This window comes from Staurois parvus, unplaced genomic scaffold, assembly GCF_062004578.1.
Source record: "Staurois parvus isolate SC_StPar_1 unplaced genomic scaffold, SC_StPar_1.0 ptg000843l, whole genome shotgun sequence".
Lineage (NCBI taxonomy): Eukaryota > Metazoa > Chordata > Amphibia > Anura > Ranidae > Staurois > Staurois parvus.
The window spans coordinates 40,001-62,591 of record NW_028318639.1 but is presented as its reverse complement, the minus strand read 5'-3'; the positions used below and the strand labels follow the sequence as shown (position 1 = coordinate 62,591).

At 49.9% G+C, this 22,591-nt stretch overlaps 1 protein-coding gene across 1 annotated transcript in view; it reads right to left on the bottom strand.

Annotated features, from left to right (window-relative positions):
- The window catches only part of LOC149443598 (inter-alpha-trypsin inhibitor heavy chain H3-like), a 61,123-nt gene that overhangs the window by 866 nt on the left and 37,666 nt on the right, over positions 1-22,591 (bottom strand). The window contains exons 17-23 of the mRNA XM_089655508.1: positions 14,682-14,717; positions 14,468-14,602; positions 11,030-11,104; positions 7,049-7,159; positions 5,784-5,952; positions 4,624-4,769; positions 4,440-4,518 (exon numbers count right to left, since the gene is read on the bottom strand). Of these exons, the coding sequence (XP_089511634.1) occupies positions 4,440-4,518; positions 4,624-4,769; positions 5,784-5,952; positions 7,049-7,159; positions 11,030-11,104; positions 14,468-14,602; positions 14,682-14,717 (751 nt within the window). The remainder of the gene's footprint in view (positions 1-4,439; positions 4,519-4,623; positions 4,770-5,783; positions 5,953-7,048; positions 7,160-11,029; positions 11,105-14,467; positions 14,603-14,681; positions 14,718-22,591) is intronic.

Sequence of the window (22,591 nt, the reverse complement as noted above, 5' to 3'; positions counted from 1 at the left end):
AGGCCCTCGGGCATTGCCAAAGTTTCCAAATGGTCAGTCCTCCCCTGCTCAGGAACCCTAAAATGAGGCTTGATAAAAACTGCCAAATGTTATTGTTTTGCTGGACCAAGGGGGGAAAAGCCTCCCACGTCTACTGCTCCAGCCCTGAGGAAGAGGGAGGTCTTTCCCCGAAAAAAATCATTGGCTTGACCAATAAACATTTTAGATCGACCTCTGAGTGATGTGAACTTTTGTGCCGGGCCCTCCACATCACCCACCCCACAGTTTGCCATTTTGGCTTCATATGTAACTCATGAACCTTGTTGAGCTGCAGGCCCATGAACACCCGAATGTGAACAGGGACAATTAAAAAGCATGGGATTTGGTTGAAGAACGTTTCGAAACTTTGAGCTTTGGGCCGTAAAACGCTCAGATCTGAATGAGGGCCAAACGTACATATCTGGCCCCCAGTGTGACAACGCTGCTGTGCGAATCCACTGCAGAACAGGAAGTAAAAAAACAAAGGATCTACTGGCAGGATCCACCAGGTAATAACACAAAGATTTGGATGGCGTTGGGCTTTCATAGTGGAAAGGTTGAGTTGGGGCTTGGCCAGACCGAAGGAGAAAAGCCTGAGGAGCCCTAAAATGAGTCTTGATAAAAACTGTCAAATGTTATCATAACATCTACTGCTCCAGCCCTGAGGAAGAGGGAGGTCTTTCCCCGAAAAAGCATTGGCTTGACCAATAAACATTTTAAATCGACCTCTGAGTGATGTGAACTTTTGTGCCGGGCCCTCCACATGACCCACCCCAGAGTTTGCCATTTTGGCTTCATAAGTAACTCATGAACCTTGTTGAGCTGCAGGCCCATGAACACCCGAATGTGAACAGGGACAATTAAAAAGCATGGGATTTGGTTGAAGAACGTTTCGAAACTTTGAACTTTGGGCCGTAAAATGCTCAGATCTGAATGAGGGCCAAACGTACATATCTGGCCCCCAGGGTGAAAACGCTGCTATGCAAATCCACTGCAGAACAGGAAGTAGAAAAACAAAGGATCTACTGGCAGGATCCACCAGGTAATAACACAAAGATTTGGATGGCGTTGGGCTTTCATAGTGGAAAGGTTGAGTTGGGGTTTGGTGACCCTTTCTTCGGTTTCTGATCCTTACTGATTGGCCGGATAGCTTTCCCCGAGGATGGTGACCTCATCACTTTCTACAAGGATGTAGACATCCATTCAGAGCACAGTGCGCATGCTCCGTTGATGTCACCGGCTGCTCAAATATGAATATCTCCTAAACAAAGCCAACGCATTTCAGGGGAAAAGCCTCCTCCTTCCTCAAGGCTAGAGCAGTAGATATGATTCCATTGCCACTGAAATGCAATAGGGGCCCTAAAATGAGTCTTGATAAAAACTGTCAAATGTTATCTCTTTACCGGCTTGGTCAGACCAAGGGGGAAAAGCCTGAGGAGCCCTAAAATGAGTCTTGATAAAAACTGTCAAAGGTTATCATAACACCTACTGCTCCAGCCCTGAGGAAGAGGGAGGTCTTTCCCCGAAAAAGCATTGGCTTGACCAATAAACATTTTAAATCGACCTCTGAGTGATGTGAACTTTTGTGCCGGGCCCTCCACATGACCCACCCCAGAGTTTGCCATTTTGGCTTCATAAGTAACTCATGAACCTTGTTGAGCTGCAGGCCCATGAACACCCGAATGTGAACAGGGACAATTAAAAAGCATGGGATTTGGTTGAAGAACGTTTCGAAACTTTGAACTTTGGGCCGTAAAATGCTCAGATCTGAATGAGGGCCAAACGTACATATCTGGCCCCCAGGGTGAAAACGCTGCTATGCAAATCCACTGCAGAACAGGAAGTAGAAAAACAAAGGATCTACTGGCAGGATCCACCAGGTAATAACACAAAGATTTGGATGGCGTTGGGCTTTCATAGTGGAAAGGTTGAGTTGGGGTTTGGTGACCCTTTCTTCGGTTTCTGATCCTTACTGATTGGCCGGATAGCTTTCCCCGAGGATGGTGACCTCATCACTTTCTACAAGGATGTAGACATCCATTCAGAGCACAGTGCGCATGCTCCGTTGATGTCACCGGCTGCTCAAATATGAATATCTCCTAAACAAAGCCAACGCATTTCAGGGGAAAAGCCTCCTCCTTCCTCAAGGCTAGAGCAGTAGATATGATTCCATTGCCACTGAAATGCAATAGGGGCCCTAAAATGAGTCTTGATAAAAACTGTCAAATGTTATCTCTTTACCGGCTTGGTCAGACCAAGGGGGAAAAGCCTGAGGAGCCCTAAAATGAGTCTTGATAAAAACTGTCAAAGGTTATCATAACACCTACTGCTCCAGCCCTGAGGAAGAGGGAGGTCTTTCCCCGAAAAAGCATTGGCTTGACCAATAAACATTTTAAATCGACCTCTGAGTGATGTGAACTTTTGTGCCGGGACCTCCACGTGACCCACCCCAGAGTTTCCCATTTTGGCTTCATAAGTAACTCATGAACCTTGTTGAGCTGCAGGCCCATGAACACCCGAATGTGAACAGGGACAATTAAAAAGCATGGGATTTGGTTGAAGAACGTTTCGAAACTTTGAGCTTTGGGCCGTAAAACGCTCAGATCTGAATGAGGGCCAAACGTACATATCTGGCCCCCAGGGTGACAACGCTGCTGTGCAAATTCACTGCAGAACAGGAAGTAGAAAAACAAAGGATCTACTGGCAGGATCCACCAGGTAATAACACAAAGATTTGGATGGCGTTGGGCTTTCATAGTGGAAAGGTTGAGTTGGGGTTTGGTGACCCTTTCTTCGGTTTCTGATCCTTACTGTTCGGCCGGATAGCTTTCCCCGAGGATGGTGACCTCATCACTTTCTACAAGGATGTAGACATCCATTCAGAGCACAGTGCGCATGCTCCGTTGATGTCACCGGCTGCTCAAATATGAATATCTCCTAAACAAAGCCAACACATTTCAGGGGAAAAGCCTCCTCCTTCCTCAAGGCTGGAGCAGTAGATATGACTCCATTACCACTGAAATGCAATAGGGGCCCTAAAATGAGTCTTGATACTTTGCTGGCTTGGCCAGACCGAGGGAGAAAAGCCTGAGGAGCCCTAAAATGAGTCTTGATAAAAACTGTCAAAGGTTATCATAACACCTACTGCTCCAGCCCTGAGGAAGAGGGAGGCTTTTCCCCGAAAAAGCATTGGCTTGACCAATAAACATTTTAAATCGACCTCTGAGTGATGTGAACTTTTGTGCCGGGCCCTCCACATGACCCACCCCAGAGTTTCCCATTTTGGCTTCATAAGTAACTCATGAACCTTGTTGAGCTGCAGGCCCATGAACACCCGAATGTGAACAGGTACAACTAAAAAGCATGGGATTTGGTTGAAGAACGTTTCGAAACTTTAAACTTTGAACTTTGCGCCGTAAAACGCTCAGATCTGAATGAGGGCCAAACGTACATATCTGGCCCCCAGGGTGACAACGCTGCTGTGTGAATCCACTGCAGAACAGGAAGTAGAAAAACAAAGGATCTACTGGCAGGATCCACCAGGTAATAACACAAAGATTTGGATGGCGTTGGGCTTTCATAGTGGAAAGGTTGAGTTGGGGTTTGGTGACCCTTTCTTCGGTTTCTGATCCTTACTGTTCGGCCGGATAGCTTTCCCCGAGGATGGTGACCTCATCACTTTCTACAAGGATGTAGACATCCATTCAGAGCACAGTGCGCATGCTCCGTTGATGTCACCGGCTGCTCAAATATGAATATCTCCTAAACAAAGCCAACGCATTTCAGGGGAAAAGTCTCCTCCTTCCTCAAGGCTGGAGCAGTAGATATGACTCCATTACCACTGAAATGCAATAGGGGCCCTAAAATGAGTCTTGATAAAAACTGCCAAGTGTTATTGCTTTGCTGGCTTGGCCAGACCGAGGGAGAAAAGCCTGAGGAGCCCTAAAATGAGTCTTGATAAAAACTGTCAAAGGTTATCATAACACCTACTGCTCCAGCCCTGAGGAAGAGGGAGGTCTTTCCCCGAAAAAGCATTGGCTTGACCAATAAACATTTTAAATCGATCTCTGAGTGATGTGAACTTTTGTGCCGGGACCTCCACATGACCCACCCCAGAGTTTCCCATTTTGGCTTCATAAGTAACTCATGAACCTTGTTGAGCTGCAGGCCCATGAACACCCAATTGTGAACAGGGACAATTAAAAAGCATGGGATTTGGTTGAAGAACGTTTTCGAAACTTTGGCCCACAGGGTGTCAACACCGCTGTGCGAATCCACTGCAGAACAGGAAGGAGAAAAACAAAGGATCTACTGGCAGGATCCACCAGGTAATAACACAAAGATTTGGATGGCGTTGGGCTTTCATAGTGGAAAGGTTGAGTTGGGGTTTGGTGACCCTTTCTTCGGTTTCTGATCCTTACTGTTCGGCCGGATAGCTTTCCCCGAGGATGGTGACCTCATCACTTTCTACAAGGATGTTATCTTCTACTGTCATCTGACCTGGAAAAACAAACACTAAAATGAATGAAAAAAATGAAAATGAATAAAATGAAAATGAAGAAAAGCTGTGATGGTTCAGGCAGAGATCCTGCAGAAGGTTCATACCGATCAATCCCATGGGGAAATCTGAGTCTGCCTTCTTGTCCTCGACGTGAAGCTTCAAACAGTTGGAACTCTTCTTCAATATAATGACGACGCGGAATCCGGTGTCCAGGGTCAGAATTAATTTCCGTCCTTCCTTCTTCACGGACCTGAAAGGGAAGAAACATTTACAGGACGTTCCAGATGAATAGACTAAGTATTGATTGCTGAACACAACCCCCCCCCCCCCCCCCCGGGGTCACTAATGACCACCATAGTACAGTTCTGCCATCAGCCTATAAATGGCTCCAACTTTGTCATTATGTCAAGTGATGCTAAATTACGGCTTTATCCAATGAGGACACTGGACGTGCTACACATGCCCAAAGAAATGTCATCAAAGGGCACAGGGCTTGTGTAGCACTTCAGTCCTTCTGCCCCTCCCCCCTTCCCAACTGCTGGCAATTCTCAACTCTGTGTACATGCAGCAGCTGTCGAAAAAGAACCATCTAATATTTAACCCCTTCACGCCGGTGCCTCCCGGCCCTTTAAGAGTTTGAGAAGCCGGGAGGCGGGGCGGGGCTTAGAGTCATGTGACCGCCGTGACGAGCCATCAAATGATCGGGAAAGGTCCCAATCGAAAGAGGAGATCGGGACCTTTCTGTGCGTACCGGACACGTGTGCTGGGAGCGGGCAGGGCGCGCTCTCGGCACATATGTCCTTTTTTAATAGAACGCAAACGTGCGCCCGCTCGGCGTCTAGGCCCAGGTCTAGGCACATTTGTGTTCGGCCGGCGTGAAGAGGTTAATGCTTGGGATCCGACTCGTGAGACCCCCCCCGAGTCACATGGCATGTGAAATCCCATGTTAGTCAATGAGAGCAGTCTTCATTAGTCGTTCCTGACTTCAGAAGAGGTTCCTGTGCTACTTCAAGGCGACTTCTCTCCCACTTGTGCCCATAGACTTCAATGGAAGTCACCTCCAAGTCGGACCCTCCTCTCTAGCGATGTGATTTGGATCCGACATGACAGGAACAATGCCCAGGAAATGGCATGAAAGTCGCATCAAAATTCATACTCAAGTCGCCAGCAAACCTCCAGGAAGTCGCCTGGCAAAGTCACCCTGTAAGTTGGGTAAGAGGTAGGTGCTCCGCTACTGAACATCCAGCATTCACCCGACACTTACTGCACTCCTGGCAGCGCTGAGGACCATGTGATGACCTGAGTATCCTGCCCATCGATCACCGTAATATTGTACCCCGAAATGTTCATCGATATCGACTTCTTCCTGTTCACAAATCCCAGCCGAGCGAAACTGCGTCTGTCAGCCGAGAGCTTCCCATTCAGAGTTATCTCTGAGGGGGGGATGGGAAAATAATCAGTATATTAACATACCTGCTACAGAGACTGATGGGACTGTGGGGGAGGGGATATTAGAGTGTAAGCTCCTCTGGTACAGAGACTGATGTGACTGTGGGGGAGGGGACATTAGAGTGTCAGCTCCTCTGGTACAGAGACTGATGTGACTGTGGGGGAGGGGACATTAGAGTGTAAGCTCCTCTGCTACAGAGTCTGATGGGACTGCGGGGGAGGGGATATTAGAGTGTAAGCTCCTCTGGTACAGAGACTGATGTGACTGTGGGGGAGGGGACATTAGAGTGTAAGCTCCTCTGGTGCAGAGACTGATGTGACTGTGGGGGAGGGGACATTAGAGTGTAAGCTCCTCTGGTACAGAGACTGATGGGACTGTGGGGGGAGGGGACATTAGAGCGTAAGCTCCTCTGGTGCAGAGACTGATGTGACTGTGGGGGGAGGAGACATTAGAGTGTAAGCTCCTCTGGCACAGAGACTGATGGGACTGTGGGGGAGGGGACATTAAAGCGTAAGCTCCTCTGGTGCAGAGACTGATGTGACCATGGGGGAGGGGACATTAGAGCGTAAGCTCCTCTGGTACACAGACTGATGGGACCATGGGGGAGGGGACATTAGAGTGTAAGCTCCTCTGGTGCAGAGACTGATGTGACTGTGGGGGAGGGGACATTAGAGCGTAAGCTCCTCTGGTACACAGACTGATGGGACCGTGGGGGAGGGGACATTACAGTGTAAGCTCCTCTGGTACACAGACTGATGGGACTGTGGGGGAGGGGACATTAGAGCGTAAGCTCCTCTGTACAGAGACTGATGGGACTGTGGGGGGAGGGGACATTAGAGCGTAAGCTCCTCTGGTACACAGACTGATGGGACTGTGGGAGAGGAGACATTAGAGCGTAAGCTCCTCTGGTACACAGACTGATGGGACTGCGGGGGAGGGGACATTAGAGCGTAAGTTCCTCTGGTACAGAGACTGATGGGACTGCGGGGGAGGGGACATTAGAGCGTAAGCTCCTCTGGTGCAGAGAATAATGTGAATGGCTTGGTATAATTAGGAATACAATAGAGATTCTCTCCTACCCAGGTCCGGGCTGTGTAACAGATTGATCCATGTGTCCGGCGTCTCATCAATTCCAAGGAAAATTTTTTCAGACGCAAATGGTAGAGTTATTAATGCGACCGCCATGGAATCTGCCATAAAGTGACATCATGAAATAACAAGTGGAATGTGATGTCATTGCCAGCCATATCCTGTAGCCCATGTTGTCCCATAATTCATCAGTAACTCTAAACTGATAACCTGTAAAGGCTCTTAAAGCGCCACCTTCTGAGATTTTCGGGTACTGCAGTTTCTTGTGCGTGCAAAATTTTAAGACTTGACATGTTTGGCATCTAATTACTCAACACAACATCATCTTTAATATTTTATCTATATTTATCATCTTTTATGTTTTAAAAACTAGTATTATATTGTGTTTATTTGTACTAATATTCTTTTTAGGGTCCTTCCACACGGGCGTTCCCGTTTTTTTCTTCCGTTCATCACGTTTTTTCAAAGAAAAAACAAATGAGTTTACATCCATTTTTAGTCAGCAGCTGTTAGCGGGGATCCCCACTGACAGCTGAGTGTTAAAAAAATCATTTAAAAAATGGTGTGGGGTCCCCCCTCCATTCATACCAAGCCCCTCGGGTTTGGTTTGGATATTAAGGGGAACCCCCATGCCAAAATGTAAAAAAAAAAATGGCGTGGGGTCCCCCCCAAGATCCATACCAGACCCTTATCTGAGCATGCAGCCCAGCAGGTCAGGAGAAGTGGCAACTAGCGAGTGGGACCCCCCCCCCCGGAACCATACCAGGCCACATACCCTCAACATGGGGGGGTGCTTTGGGGCAGGGGCTCCCCCCCCCCAAAGCAACTGGGGACAATGGCCTCTTCCCCACAACCCTTGGCTGTGGTTCTGAAGGTCTGCGGGCAGGGGGCTTATCGGAACCTGGAAGCCCCCAGAACCCGCCCCCACCCTATTTTGAATGAGTATGGGGTACATGGTACCGGTACCCATTCAAAAAATAAAAGAATGTCCCCCGCAGTAAATCCAATGTCAATCATGATGCCCGCTGCCGCTGCCACCGCCACCCGCAAAAAAGAAAAAAAAAACAAAGACTCCGCAGCTGATGCTGACTCTCACCAAGTGACTGCTCCAAATGGCTTGACAGTTCTTAAATATGTAAGGGGCGGGGCCACCCGGTGACATCATCCTGTGACTCCGCCCCCGTGTGAAATCATCAACCGGGGCATGCTGGGTCAATGATGTCTGACGGGGGCAGAGGGCACATACATGATGGCCCCGCCCCATACATATTTAAGAACTGTCAAGCCATCGGTGAAGTCACATGGTGGTAGTGGAGCCTTTGGTTTTTTTTTCTTTTTCCGGGTTGGCGGCGGCAGGCATTGTCTTTTTTCACACTACACTTTTTTTTGTGAATGGGTAGTGGCACCATGTACCCCATACTCATTCACATGGGGGGGGTGGGATCTCGGGGGTCCCCTTACTAAAGAGGGCTTCCAGATTCTGATAAGCTTTCTGCCCGCAGACCACCATAGCCACAGCCCAGGGTTGTGGGGAAGAGGCCCTTGTCCCCATCAACATGGGAACAAGGTGCTTTGGGAAGAAGCCCCCACCCCAAAACACCCCCCCATGTTGAGGGCATGTGGCCTGGTATGGTTCAGGAGGGGAGGTGCTCCCGCTCGCTCGCCCTTCCCTTTTCCTGACCTGCTTGGATAAGGGTCTGGTATGGATCTTGGGGGGGGGGACCCCATGCCATTTTTTTTTTACATTCTGGCATGGGGATTCCCCTCAATATCCAAACCAGATCCGAAGGGCTTGGTGTGGATGGAGGGGGGGACCCCACGCCGTTTATTTAATTATTTTTTAATTTTTTTTTTACATTCAGCTGTCAGTGGGGAATCCCAGTGGGGGATGTTGAGGGCATGTGGCCTGGTATGGTTCAGGAGGTGGGGGGACACTCACTTGTCTCCCCCCCCCCCCTTTCCTGACCTTCCGGGCTGCATACAATCAGCTTTTCGTTCTTTTGGGGTTTTTTGCAGAAGAAATATAGGCTTTTCTTCTGTTCAAAAAAAACAGATGTTAACGGATGCGGACATTAATGGATGTAAACAGATGATCTCCCGTTTACATCCGCTACTCCATAGACATACACGGGGGTCCGTATGTCATCCGTAAACGGACAGATGAAAATTGGACTCATGGACTGCCCAGGGGAAAGAGGCCTTATGCCGGCCGTAGATGGGTTGAAAATCGGCCGATTTTTTGGCCGAAAAAAAAATTGGCAGATTTTCGCACTGTTAGTGGGTTAGTTGGTCGGCCGTTTTTTGGGTTTTTAGCATTTTTTTATCGGTCATGTTGGAAAATTCGCGGCCGATTTTGACGATCAGCCGATTTTCCCAGCAATGATGGGCAAATCGGCCGATCGTTTTACTGATAAAAAATCTGCGCATGAGCCGTGACCTGCGAGGTTGCCAGCAAGAAGAAGAAAAAGAAGAAGGAGAAGAAGTCCGCTATTATATTTTAGATGAAAAAGTCTTGCGGTTGCAACAATGTATCCAAATAAAAACATTGTAATCCAAATAATGTATTTGTATTGCTGTCACATGGTATGGTGCGCTCCCCTGTCACATGGTATGGTGCGCTCCCCTGTCACATGGTATGGTGCGCTCCCCTGTCACATGGTATGGTGCGCTCCCCTGTCACATGGTATGGTGTGTTCTCCTGTCACATGGTATGGTGCGCTCCCCTGTCACATGGTATGGTGCGGTCCCCTGTCACATTGTATGGTGCGCTCCCCTGTCACATGGTATGGTGCGCTCCCCTGTCACATTGTATGGTGTGTTCCCCTGTCACATGGTATGGTGCGCTCCCCTGTCACATGGTATGGTGCGTTCCCCTGTCACATGGTATGGTGCGCTCCCCTGTCACATGGTATGGTGCGCTCCCCTGTCACATGGTATGGTGCGCTCCCCTGTCACATGGTATGGTGCGCTCCCCTGTCACATTGTATGGTGTGTTCCCCTGTCACATGGTATGGTGCGCTCCCCTGTCACATGGTATGGTGCGCTCCCCTGTCACATTGTATGGTGTGTTCCCCTGTCACATGGTATGGTGCGCTCCCCTGTCACATGGTATGGTGCGCTCCCCTGTCACATGGTATGGTGCGTTCCCCTGTCACATGGTATGGTGCGCTCCCCTGTCACATGGTATGGTGCGCTCCCCTGTCACATGGTATGGTGTGTTCCCCTGTCACATTGTATGGTGCGCTCCCCTGTCACATTGTATGGTGCGCTCCCCTGTCACATGGTATGGTGCGCTCCCCTGTCACATTGTATGGTGCGTTCCCCTGTCACATGGTATGGTGCGCTCCCCTGTCACATTGTATGGTGTGTTCCCCTGTCACATGGTATGGTGCGCTCCCCTGTCACATGGTATGGTGCGCTCCCCTGTCACATGGTATGGTGCGCTCCCCTGTCACATGGTATGGTGCGCTCCCCTGTCACATTGTATGGTGTGTTCCCGTCTCTGCAAGAGACAGCAGTTATGGGGTTAATGCCGGCCATAGAAGGGTCGAAAATCAGCCGATTTCTTTAACGTTTAACGACCGATTTTTCGTTTGTTTTTTTTTAAATCGGCCGATGTTCGACCCGTCTATGGCCTGTTTACTGTATTTTTTTCCTGTGACTGATATTTCTCCCTGAAAATATATATTTGATAAATAACGGCGCAAATATTCTGCGACATAAAAAAAAATTGCAACTGCCACTGTTTTCTTCTCCAGGGTCTCTGCTTTCAGAAAACATAGAATCTCGGATGGATTTTCGGTGATTTTTAGCAAAAAATGCCGATGTCAACGTGCAAAACGATTTGTACAAATTGCCCCGGTAGTCGAGCGGTTAAAATGCGTCAATGAGCCGCAACAGACCGTATAAGTATGAATGGGCCCTCAGGGAGTCCACACACAGCACAAGGCGGGCTCCTGGTCTGTACTTACCTGGTTCTGGACTTACATCCGGCTTGTTTGTTGCAGGGACCTCTACCGGAACCCAGTCCTGGATGACTTTCCTGTCTGAAGGAGAAAAATAAAGTTTACAAAGAACCACGGAACCACCTGCATGGAGTTTGCATGTTCTCCCTGTGCCTGCGTGGGTTCCTCTGGGTACTCCGGTTTCCTCCCACACTCCAAAGACATGCTGGGAGGTGAATCGGCTCCTGTCTAAATTGGCCCTAGTATGTGTATGCATGAATGTGAGTTAGGGACCTTAGATTGTATGCTCCTCGGGGGCGGGGCCTGATGTGAATGTACAATATATATGTAAAGTGCTGCGTAAATTGATGGCCTGAAATAGATAATAAATAAATAAATATTAGTCATGACTTCCTTATTTCGGGTCAGGACGTTTCCCACGGAAAAAAGGTTCAAAAGTATAAAAGAAGAGCCAAAGCAAAGTATGATCTGCTGCAATGACTAGTCGTGGGTCTCAGGAATCATTCAATCAGGATGAGGATGACAAAAGGCTCTGTTTATAGGAAGAGCGAACGTCTCAAGCATGTACCCAGCTAGCACGAATAATTACTGTGATTGAGGAATTTCAGGAAAATACCGTATTATGGCCACTAGACATATCATGTGATTCAAGTGTTCCAATCCCCTCCAAATCATGTGATCCAGGTGTTCCAATCCCCTCCAAATCATGTAATTCAGGTGTTCCAATCCCCTCCATATCATGTGATTTGGGTGTTCCAATCCCCTTCAAATCATGTGATTCGGGTGTTCCAATCCCCTTCAAATCATGTGATTTGGGTGTTCCAATCCCCTTCAAATCATGTGGTTCAAGTGTTCCAATCCCCTTCAAATCATGTGATTCGGGTGTTCCAATCCCCTTCAAATCATGTGATTCGGGTGTTCCAATCCCCTTCAAATCATGTGATTTGGGTGTTCCAATCCCCTTCAAATCATGTGATTCAGGTGTTCCAATCCCCTCCAATCATGTGATGCAGGTGTTCCAATCCCCTCCCAATCATGTGATTCAGGTGTTCCAATCCCTTCAAATCATGTGGTTCAAGTGTTCCAATCCCCTCCATATCATGTGATTCAGGTGTTCCAATCCCCTCCAATCATGTGATGCAGGTGTTCCAATCCCCTCCAATCATGTGATTCAGGTGTTCCAATCCCCTCCCAATCATGTGATTCAGGTGTTCCAATCCCCTCCCAATCATGTGATTCAGGTGTTCCAATCCCCTCCCAATCATGTGATTCAGGTGTTCCAATCCCCTCCATATCATGTGATTCAGGTGTTCCAATCCCCTCCCAATCATGTGATTCAGGTGTTCCAATCCCCTCCCAATCATGTGATTCAGGTGTTCCAATCCCCTCCATATCATGTGATTCAGGTGTTCCAATCCCCTCCATATCATGTGATTCAGGTGTTCCAATCCCCTCCATATCATGTGATTCAGGTGTTCCAATCCCCTCCATGGACACAGGTGTATACAATCCATCCCCTAGGCATGTAGACGGCTTCTACAAACATTGGTGAAAGAATGGGTCGCTCTCAGGAGCTCAGTGACTCCAAGCGTGGTCCCGTGATAGGTGGTCACCTGGGCAATAAGTCCATCCGTGACATTTCCTGGCTACTAAATATTCCACGCTCAACTGTTAGTGGGATTATAACAAAGTGGAAGCCACTGGGAACAACAGCCACTCAGCCATCAAGTGGTAGGCCACGTCACATGACAGGGCGGGGTCAGCGCATGCTGAAGCGCACAGTGCGCAGAAGTCACCAACTGTCTGCAGAGTCAATAGCTAAAGACCTCCAAACTTGGTGTGGCCTTCAGATGAGCCCAACAACAGTGCGTAGAGAGCTTCATGGAATGGGTTTCCATGGCCGAGCAGCTGCATCCAAGCCTTCCATCATCAAGTGCAATGCAAAGCGTCGGATGCCGTGGTGTAAAGCACGCCGCCACTGGACTCTAGAGCAGTGGAGACGTGTTCTCTGGAGGGACCAATCACGCTTCTCTGTCTGGCAATGCGATGGACGTGTCTGGGTTTGGCGGTGGCCAGGAAAACGGTACTTGCCGGACTGCATGGTGCTAAGTGTAAAGTTTGGTGGAGGGGGGCTTATGGTGTGGGGGTGTTCCTCAGGGGTTGGGCTTGGCCTCCTAGTTCCAGTGAAGGGAACCCTTAAGGCAACATTTTGGACAATTTCATGTTCCCAACTTTGTGGGAGGAGTTTGGGGATGACCCCTTCCTGTTCCAACATGACTGCGCACCAGTGCACCAAGCAAGGTCCATAAAGACATGGAGGAGCCAGTTTGGGGTGGAGGAACTTGACTGTCCTGCACAGAGTCCTGACCTCAACCCCATAGAACACCTTTGGGATGAATTAGAGCGGAGACTGCGAGCCAGGCCTCCTCCCCCGACATCAGTGCCTGACCTGACAAATGTGCTTCTGGAAGAATGGTCCAACCTTCCCATAGACACCCTCCTAAACCTTGTGGGGGGCCTTCCCAGAAGAGTTGAAGCTGTTATAGCAGCAAAGGGCGGGGCCAACTCAATATTGAACCCTACGGACCAAGACTGGGGGGCCATTAAAGGTCATGTGTGTGGAAAGGGTGGGGCCAACTCAATATTGAACCCTACGGACTAAGACTGGGGGGCCATTAAAGGTCATGTGTGTGGAAAGGTTGGGGCCAACTCAATATTGAACCCTACGGACTAAGACTGGGGGGCCAGTAAAGGTCATGTGCGTGGAAAGGGCGGGGCCAGTTCAATATTGAACCCTACAGACTAAGACTGGGGGGCCATTAAAGGTCATGTGTGTGGAAAGGGCGGGGCCAACTCAATATTGAACCCTACAGACTAAGACTGGGAGACCATTAAAGGTCATGTGTGTGGGAAGGTCGGTGGCCCGATACTTGGGGCAATATAGTATATATATATATATATCTTTTTTTTTTTTGGAAAAGTTTCCTGCTCCATGGACCCTTTTTGAGTATATTTATACATTTCTGCTCAAAAACACTTTTATTTTATATTCATATTTAGTTTATTTGGTTTCAGTGAAAAGCTTCAGTTTCACTTTCACTTGCAGGTCCCCCTCCCTTGCTCCCAACCTGTGACTGCACAGTGAAAGCAGAAGCAGCAGGATCATGGGCTCATCACTTGGTCACTCTGCTCCTGGTAAAACAGAACAGCTGATTGGCTGCTTGTGCTGCTTCATCCCCACCCTCTCTGAGCTCTGCTGTACGGGGGGGGGGGGGGGGGGGGTGGCAAGTGGATGATATAAAGCCGCATTCTGGTCCTCATACGGCCTGTATTCACACACATGTAATGCGGTCATGATATCAGAACCGTGTTCCGTGTGCCATGTAGATTTGGCTGGAGATCACCATGCATGCTCTGCAGGTATGTAGCCGCAGAATGACTTACCCAGTGTGCCAGAAATGACCGGGGAGTCATACTGCCTGAGCAGGAGGCTGGGGGAGGTTCCTTTCTTTTTAACTTTGAATATGCGGGAGTACTGTGACACTGCAATGACATCACAGCAACACATGACACGGGAATCACATGATCAATATACACTATATACTCACATGTCATATGTATGATACAGGAACCTACAATCATACAACATATACATCACCATGAATCTTGGATTTGCTCCTCCCTCTGGGCGTGGCTGGAAGAGAGAGAACATCACATTACCATCCTCTGTACAGCGCTGCGGTATATGTCAGAGCAATATCAATGTATAATAATAGTGTGTGACTGTGGGGGAGGGGACATTAGAGTGTAAGCTCCTCTGCTACAGAGACTGATGTGACTGTGGGGGAGGGGACATTAGAGTGTAAGCTCCTCTGCTACAGAGACTGATGTGACTGTGGGGGAGGGGACATTAGAGTGTAAGCTCCTCTGCTACAGAGACTGATGTGACTGTGGGGGAGGGGACATTAGAGTGTAAGCTCCTCTGCTACAGAGACTGATGTGACTGTGGGGGAGGGGACATTAGAGTGTAAGCTCCTCTGGTACAGAGACTGATGTGACTGTGGGGGAGGGGACATTAGAGTGTAAGCTCCTCTGCTACAGAGACTGATGGGACTGTGGGGGAGGGGACATTAGAATGTAAGCTCCTCTGGTACAGAGACTGATGGGACTGTGGGGGAGGGGACATTAGAGTGTAAGCTCCTCTGCTACAGAGACTGATGGGACTGTGGGGGAGGGGACATTAGAATGTAAGCTCCTCTGGTACAGAGACTGATGGGACTGTGGGGGAGGGGACATTAGAATGTAAGCTCCTCTGGTACAGAGACTGATGTGACTGTGGGGGAGGGGACATTAGAGTGTAAGCTCCTCTGGTACAGAGACTGATGTGACTGTGGGGGAGGGGACATTAGAGTGTAAATTTTTTGTTTATTAAAATCTTGCAAACAAAAAACATCATAAAAATCATATTTACATATATACAGAATAAAAATATGTATTTTTAAACAAAACCAGCTTACTTCAGCAAAATAACAAATCCTGACCGTCACCTAAACACCCCCTCAGGCTAAGAAACGATTAAACATTCACCCCATACATTGATCCCATACATTCATCCCATACATCGATCCCATACATTCATCCCACACATTCATCCCACACATTCATCCCACACATCGATCCCATACATCGATCCCATACATCGATCCCATACATTGATCCCATACATGCAGCCTTTCTTCAAAAATCTGATGTTACAAAATCTAGGGGACGTGAAAGGACAGAAAGAGAAGCCACGCCCCCAGAGACTGACAGACAGCAGCTACAGGGACCTGACATTCCTCCACGCCTTTGTCCAGGCTCCCGGCCGCCACCCGTCCTTCTCAAGACCCCGAATCTTCCCAACCTCACCCAGAATGTTGTTCACCACCACCTCGACAGGAAGGACTTTTTTGCGAATGGAAACCTGACACCGTGCATTCCACGTGTGGTAACGGACTACTAAGCTAACTAGAAAAAGTGTCTCAAAATCAAAATCCCGGTGAGTCTGAAAGGCTCCGTAAGACCACTCCGCGTAACTCAAGCGGGAAAGGAAAGGGATCCCCAGAGCCCCACCCACCCGCTTGTAGACTTCTATATTGAAGGGGCACTGAAGCAAGAAATGGTCCATCGTCTCCTCCACCCCACCGCACTCCACTCTTGGACAACCACGGTTCTCCGCAGAGCGATGCTTCAGGTTGCCCTTCACATAGAGTCTGCCATGGAACGAGAGCCAGACCAAATCCCGAAACTTTAAAGGGATTCTCTCCAGATTCATCAAACGCAGACCCTCCCTCATAACCGGGCCTGGGCAATCCCTCAAGGCCAATGGCTCGCTAAAGGCAGATTCAACAACCCTCCTCTCCAGGGCCTTCCTAGGAAGAGATTTAATTTCCTCCGCCGTCACTCGCCATTGCCGAAGCATTTTCAGACACGGGGCAACATAAGCCGGGAGCTTACCATGTTGGACCCTCAGGCTTTTCACCGGCCCACCATTCTCCCAGCTCCGTAGAAAAGGCCTAAACCAGGACTGAAAAATACCAACCCACCCAGGCGGTTCCTCTGCCAGCATGCTACCAAAATTATGTTTCAAAAACATCAGAGAAAAGAAAACCACCGGGTTGACCATACCTAGGCCACCCATCCGCCTGGGAAGGTAGGTTACAGACCTCTTAATGAGGTTCAGTTTGTGCCCCCATAACAGCTGGAAGAAACAACTGTAGATCCTCGCATAGAGAGACACTGGAACACAGACAAAGCTGACATACAGAAATACCGGGATCAGGTAAGTTTTAATCAGGTCAATCCTTTCCCTGTAAGAGAGTTTCCAATCCTTCCAGCTGGCCACCTTGGCATCGGCATCTTGTAGCCTGCTTACCCAATTTGCAAAGCCGTAATCACCGGGACCAAATCTGATGCCTAAAACTTTAATTTCCTGCTGGGGCTCTGGGAAGGCGTCCGGAAGGGTAAAGCCTTCTCCATCCTCTCCCATCCAGAAAACCTCACTCTTATCCTGATTGATCTTTGAGCCAGATGCCTCAGCATACTGTTCCATCACCGAGACCACCTCCTCTGCCTCCTGCCTCAGCATACTGTTCCATCACCAAGACCACCTCCTCCACCTCCTGCCTCAGCGTACTGTTCCATCACCGAGACCACCTCCTCCACCTCCTGCCTCAGCATACTGTTCCATCACCGAGACCACCTCCTCCACCTCCTGCCTCAGCATACTGTTCCATCACCAAGACCACCTCCTCCACCTCCTGCCTCAGCATACTGTTCCATCACCAAGACCACCTCCTCCACCTCCTGCCTCAGCGTACTGTTCCATCACCGAGACCACCTCCTCCACCTCCTGCCTCAGCATACTGTTCCATCACCGAGACCACCTCCTCCACCTCCTGCCTCAGCATACTGTTCCATCACCGAGACCACCTCCTCTGCCTCCTGCGTCCCGGAGATGAAAACAGACACGTCATCAGCATAGGCCACGACCCTCAGAGGGGGCTCCCCAGGAATGCCCAAAGGAACTCCACACAACGGTCCGCTCTCTAACCTCCGAATGAAGGGATCGATTACAAACGCATATAGCAGAGGACTCAAAGGACACCCCTGACGCACACCTGAGCCAACCTCAAAGGGTCGTCCAATCCAACCATTCACAAGCATGAAGCTTTCAGCCCCTCTGTATAAGGTCTTTAGCCAATCGATAAAGCCCCCCTCCAGGCCATACTTGCCAAGAAGCAGCCATAGATACTCATGATTGACTCGATCAAAAGCTTTGGCCTGATCCAATGCCAGCAGGAACTTTCCCCAGCCTGCAGCCCTGCACCGCTCCAGGGCCTCCCGGACAGCTAACACCGCTGAAAAAGTGCTTCTTCCCTGAACCGAACAGTGCTGATGGCGAGAAAGTAAATTGCCCGCAACAGACGATAAACGCCAGAAAATAATTTTTGCCAATATCTTCCTATCAACATTGAGAAGGCTAATGGGCCGCCAATTCTCAATTCTCGAGGAATCCTTACCCTTTGACAGAAGAATCACTGCAGATTGTCGCATGGAGGGAGAGAGCGAACCCTCTCTCAGACAGCCATTAAACACCTCCACCAAATATGGGGCCAGAGTCACCTTAAAGTGCTTATAAAACTCGGCTGTCAATCCGTCTGGCCCAGGCGACTTCTTCATGGCAAGCTGATCAATAGCTTTCACCACCTCATCTGCCGTGATGTCCTCTGTCAAACTCACAAGAGAACTGCCATTACCCAGTCCCGGAGTAGAGTCCAGAAAACCCGACATGCTCGCCCGATCGAGGTCCCTCCTACCCAGGAGGTCAGCATAATATGACCTGGAGGTTTCCAGGATCCCTGACTTGGACTTTGTCAGGGAACCCGTACTGTCACCAGGCCTACAACTGACTTCACTGCTCTACCTTGTTTGCAGTTCTGGTAAGGGTCGGGCGAGTGATATTTCCCATAATCCCTTTCCAGAACCAAAGAGGCATGCCTGTCATATTGACACTGCCTGAGCAAGAGTTTGACCTCAGAGATCGCTTCTGGATCTCCATTATTCGAGACAAGCCGATCGAGCTTCCTCCGCAGACGCTGGTAGGTGACATACTTATCAAGCTGTTTATTCCTTCCTATGGCCTTGAAAAACCCAACGATCCTTCGTTTTGTAAGCTCCCACCACTCGGACTTACTGCTGCAAACGTCCATGATTGATACCTGTGCCTGAAAAAAATCCTCAAAGGATTGACTCACCTTCTCATCGTCCAGGAGTGCCGAATTCAGCTTCCAGGTACCCCTCCCCTTAGGTGGTGTATCGGGGCCACTCAGAGTCACAGACAGAATACAGTGATCGGAAAACTCTACCGCCTGACACACTGGTGCCGAGAAGGCGGAGTTCCCCTTTAAAAAAAACCTATCTATTCTACTCTGACTGGAACCTCTCTGAAAAGTGAATCCCGTGTCGTCTGGGCAGCAATGAATGTGCACATCAACCAGACCTGCCTCTCTAGCTATTTTGTTTAAAAAAAACCCGTCACAGTCCAGCCTGACTCCGGTCCCTCTCCTGTCCTTAGTCCTAGTGACGGTGTTAAAGTCACCACCGAAGACAACTTGCTGGGCTGTAAAAAGGAAAGGCTTGATCTTCATGAAGAGGCATTTCCTGTCCCATTTTGTCTGGGGCCCATAGATGTTAATCAGGCGCAGGTCCTGCCCCCCCATGGAGACGTCTAAGACCATGTATCTCCCCATTTCTACCTCAATAATCCGCCGACAGGTTACCATGCCGGAAAAAAGTACCGCAACTCCAGTGTAAGGCTCGGCCGCAAGAGACCAGAAGGAGGGGCCGCGCCTCCACTCCTTCTTCGCCATATGAACATCCCCCAAACTGGACAACCTGGTCTCTTGCAAAAAGAAAATGTCAGCATCAAACCTGCTGAGCAAAAATAAGGCCATGTTACGAGCGCTTACTGATTTTATGCTGGCGACATTAATGGTCGCCACCTTCAAAGGAGTGGGAACCGCCATCAGGATGATCGAGGTACCCGTTTCTTAGCCTGCTTACCCCCCTCCCTACTTGGAGACCCTACACGCTTCATAGTCCTCTGTGTTTCCTCCTCCATGGAAACCAGAGACTCATCCCCTGAAGATCCCTCATCCTCCACCTCAGATAACACTTCAAATGTGTTTGACACCTCCACCCTCCCAGGGTCAGGTACAGGCACATCCTTCTTCCGCTTCTTCTTCCCAGACTTCCTTTTTGCCTCCAACCACTCCATATCATCATTTGATAAACCGGCCCGCAAAGCCCCCTCCCCTTCCCTTCCACCATCACCAACATCATCCACCCCACTCTCTCCACTCACCACAGCAGTCCCCCCAACCTTCACCCCAACACCCCCACCATCATTCACTCCACCCCCCAGCGCCTCACGCGCTCTGACCCTCCGACGCCGGGGAGGGGGGGTCGGTGCAACCATACACATTGGTCCAGTTCCCTCCACAGCCCCCACTACCTCTGGGGAAACTGACACAGGAGGATCAGACACAACATCCACGGACACTGACTCACGGGGCACAACACACGGAGATGACACATTAGAGGGACCATCAGACACTGGGACCACAGGGACAGAGACATTGGGGACCCCTGGCACAGCCTCCCTCTCCTCTGCCTCCTCCATGTCCAGACGAAAAAACTCTTCCACCAAAGCTGACTGGTTGTGCATGGCCTCAGGGCACCGGTTGTACGAATGGCCAACCTTATCACACAGATTGCACCTGATGATATTACAATCCTTAGCCAGGTGCCCCAGATCCTGACATAGGGAGCACTTCATCTCTGGACATGAGGAGGCGAAGTGACCCCGAGAACCGCATTTATTGCAGAGCTTGGGCTGCCCAGGGTAGAACACCACAATCCTGTCCTTCCCAATGAAGGCTGAGGAGGGCAGATGCTGGACCACATTCCCACACACATACAACCTCATCTGCACCGACCACCCACCAGTCCATATCCCTCTCTCATCCACAATCTTCCTCAGGGGTGCAAGTAGCTCCCCAAATCTCCTCAGCCAGACAGCCAAGTCAGCCGAAGGAATGGACTCATTCCGTACTAGAATGGTGACCGTCTTCACTAGAGGTTGGCGTGAGACCACCTTTGGGACGAGTCCCCTCCATTCCGGCAGACCCTTATACATGTGTTCATACTTCTCCCAGAATATATCCAGAGACTCGGGGCGCACAAAGGACAGATCATACTCATAGGATCCTACAGGGCTGATCAAGGCGAAGATGTCATCCGCCCTAAACCCCATCTCCAAAATCCTGTCCACCACCGACATCCTGACCGGGGGAGCACCCCCACCTTCCCATCTGAGCTGCACCAAATTCCTCCTCCTGAAGGACAGGGGTGCAGATGGCAGACCTGCAGCAGACCTCCCCCCAGAGCTGACAACATGATGTGACCCCCTCCTCCCAGCCAGAGCCCCAGCATAGGTCTTATTTGCAGCATTAGATGTAGTGGACCTTAAAGCTGCACCCCGCCCATTGGTTGCAGGAACCTCAGAGCCCCCGCTCTGCAGACCACCATCAGAGGCAGCAGCAGTCCCTCCATCCACCAACACACAGGCATTCCCCTTTCCAGCATTGCAAGCACTCTTATCATCCATATGTTTCCTTTCACTCGTGGCACTACTGCTCCCAGCAGACTCACTCACAGCAGATGCTCCTGTCTCCCCCTCCCCCAACATACTCCTCTTAGGCAAAAGCCTTCCACTCCTGGTCACTCTCCCCTGGGTTTCAGCAACCCCTTTCAGAGTGCTGCTGACAATTTCCCTCCCACCATTTTCTGCTGCATTTGCAGCCATCAGCAGAGGTTGTCCAGCAATAGTCTCAGATCCCCCCTTTACCTTCCCCCCAGCAGAGTCCACAGTCCCAGGGTTCCTAGTATCAGAGTCCTCAGTCCCAGCAGAGTGCAGTCCTGCAGGCACAGCAGCCATCTTCCCTGCAGAGCTCTGTGCACACACAGGAGGATTTCCCTCCAAAACACTGCAGTGCACATGGCTGTCCACACTGGAGTCCAAACTGGCACTTTTAATAAAGCGCGGCTTTTCTGTTTTTTTCTCCTTTACAGGACCAGGTACAGAGTCCTCACCGTCATCTTCATCCTCAGAGTCCTCAGAAAAACGGAAAGTTCTTCCAATTAGGGAAGACTCCAATTCCTCAATGTACTTTAGCAGCCCTCCACCATATTCCTCTACCTCCTGTGCTGTTCCTCCAGCTTGCTGTGGAGGGAGGGGGGCAGAGGCTGACATTTCCTCCAGGGAAGCAGATCCTGAGGTGGATGGGATAGCAGGGGCAGCATCCAGGACCCCCTCCTCACTCTCCACCCGTACTGCCACCGCCGATGCTGGATCCTTACCGGAGTCTCCCTTCATCTTCCTGAACCTTTCCTCATTCCGGAACTTTTCTCTGAAAGCTCCGCTCTTCTCCTTCAGCGTCTTTACCAGATTCTGCTGCTTCTTGATGGCGACCTCCAGACCCTTCATCTCCGGCTTCATGCTCTGCCTCTTGCTGCTCCATGACGTCCTCCAGACCCTTCATCTCCGGCTTCATGCTCTGCCTCTTGCTGCTCCATGACTTGTCATGGAGAACTTTCTTTTTCTTGTAGTCAGTTTTCAGACTCACCAACTTTTCCTCCTCCTTTGCGATTCTCACCAGATAATCAGCAACCCGCTCTCTAAAGACAGGGAGGGATTCCCCACTTTTAGGGCCACAGCCAAGGTCTTCAGGTGCTGGTGAAGTATGGGAAGGCAAGCTGGGTCCCTCAGGGGGAGCATGGTCTGAGCCTAGCCCAGAAGAGGCCATGTTTCTGGGGCCAGGCGAGCAGGCCTGGCCCCCTAGTGTCTGGAGAGGGAGAGCACCTGCAACACAACCTCTCTGGTGCAGAGTGTAAGCTCCTCTGGTACAGAGACTGATGGGACTGCGGGGGAGGGGACATTAGAGCGTAAGCTCCTCTGGTACAGAG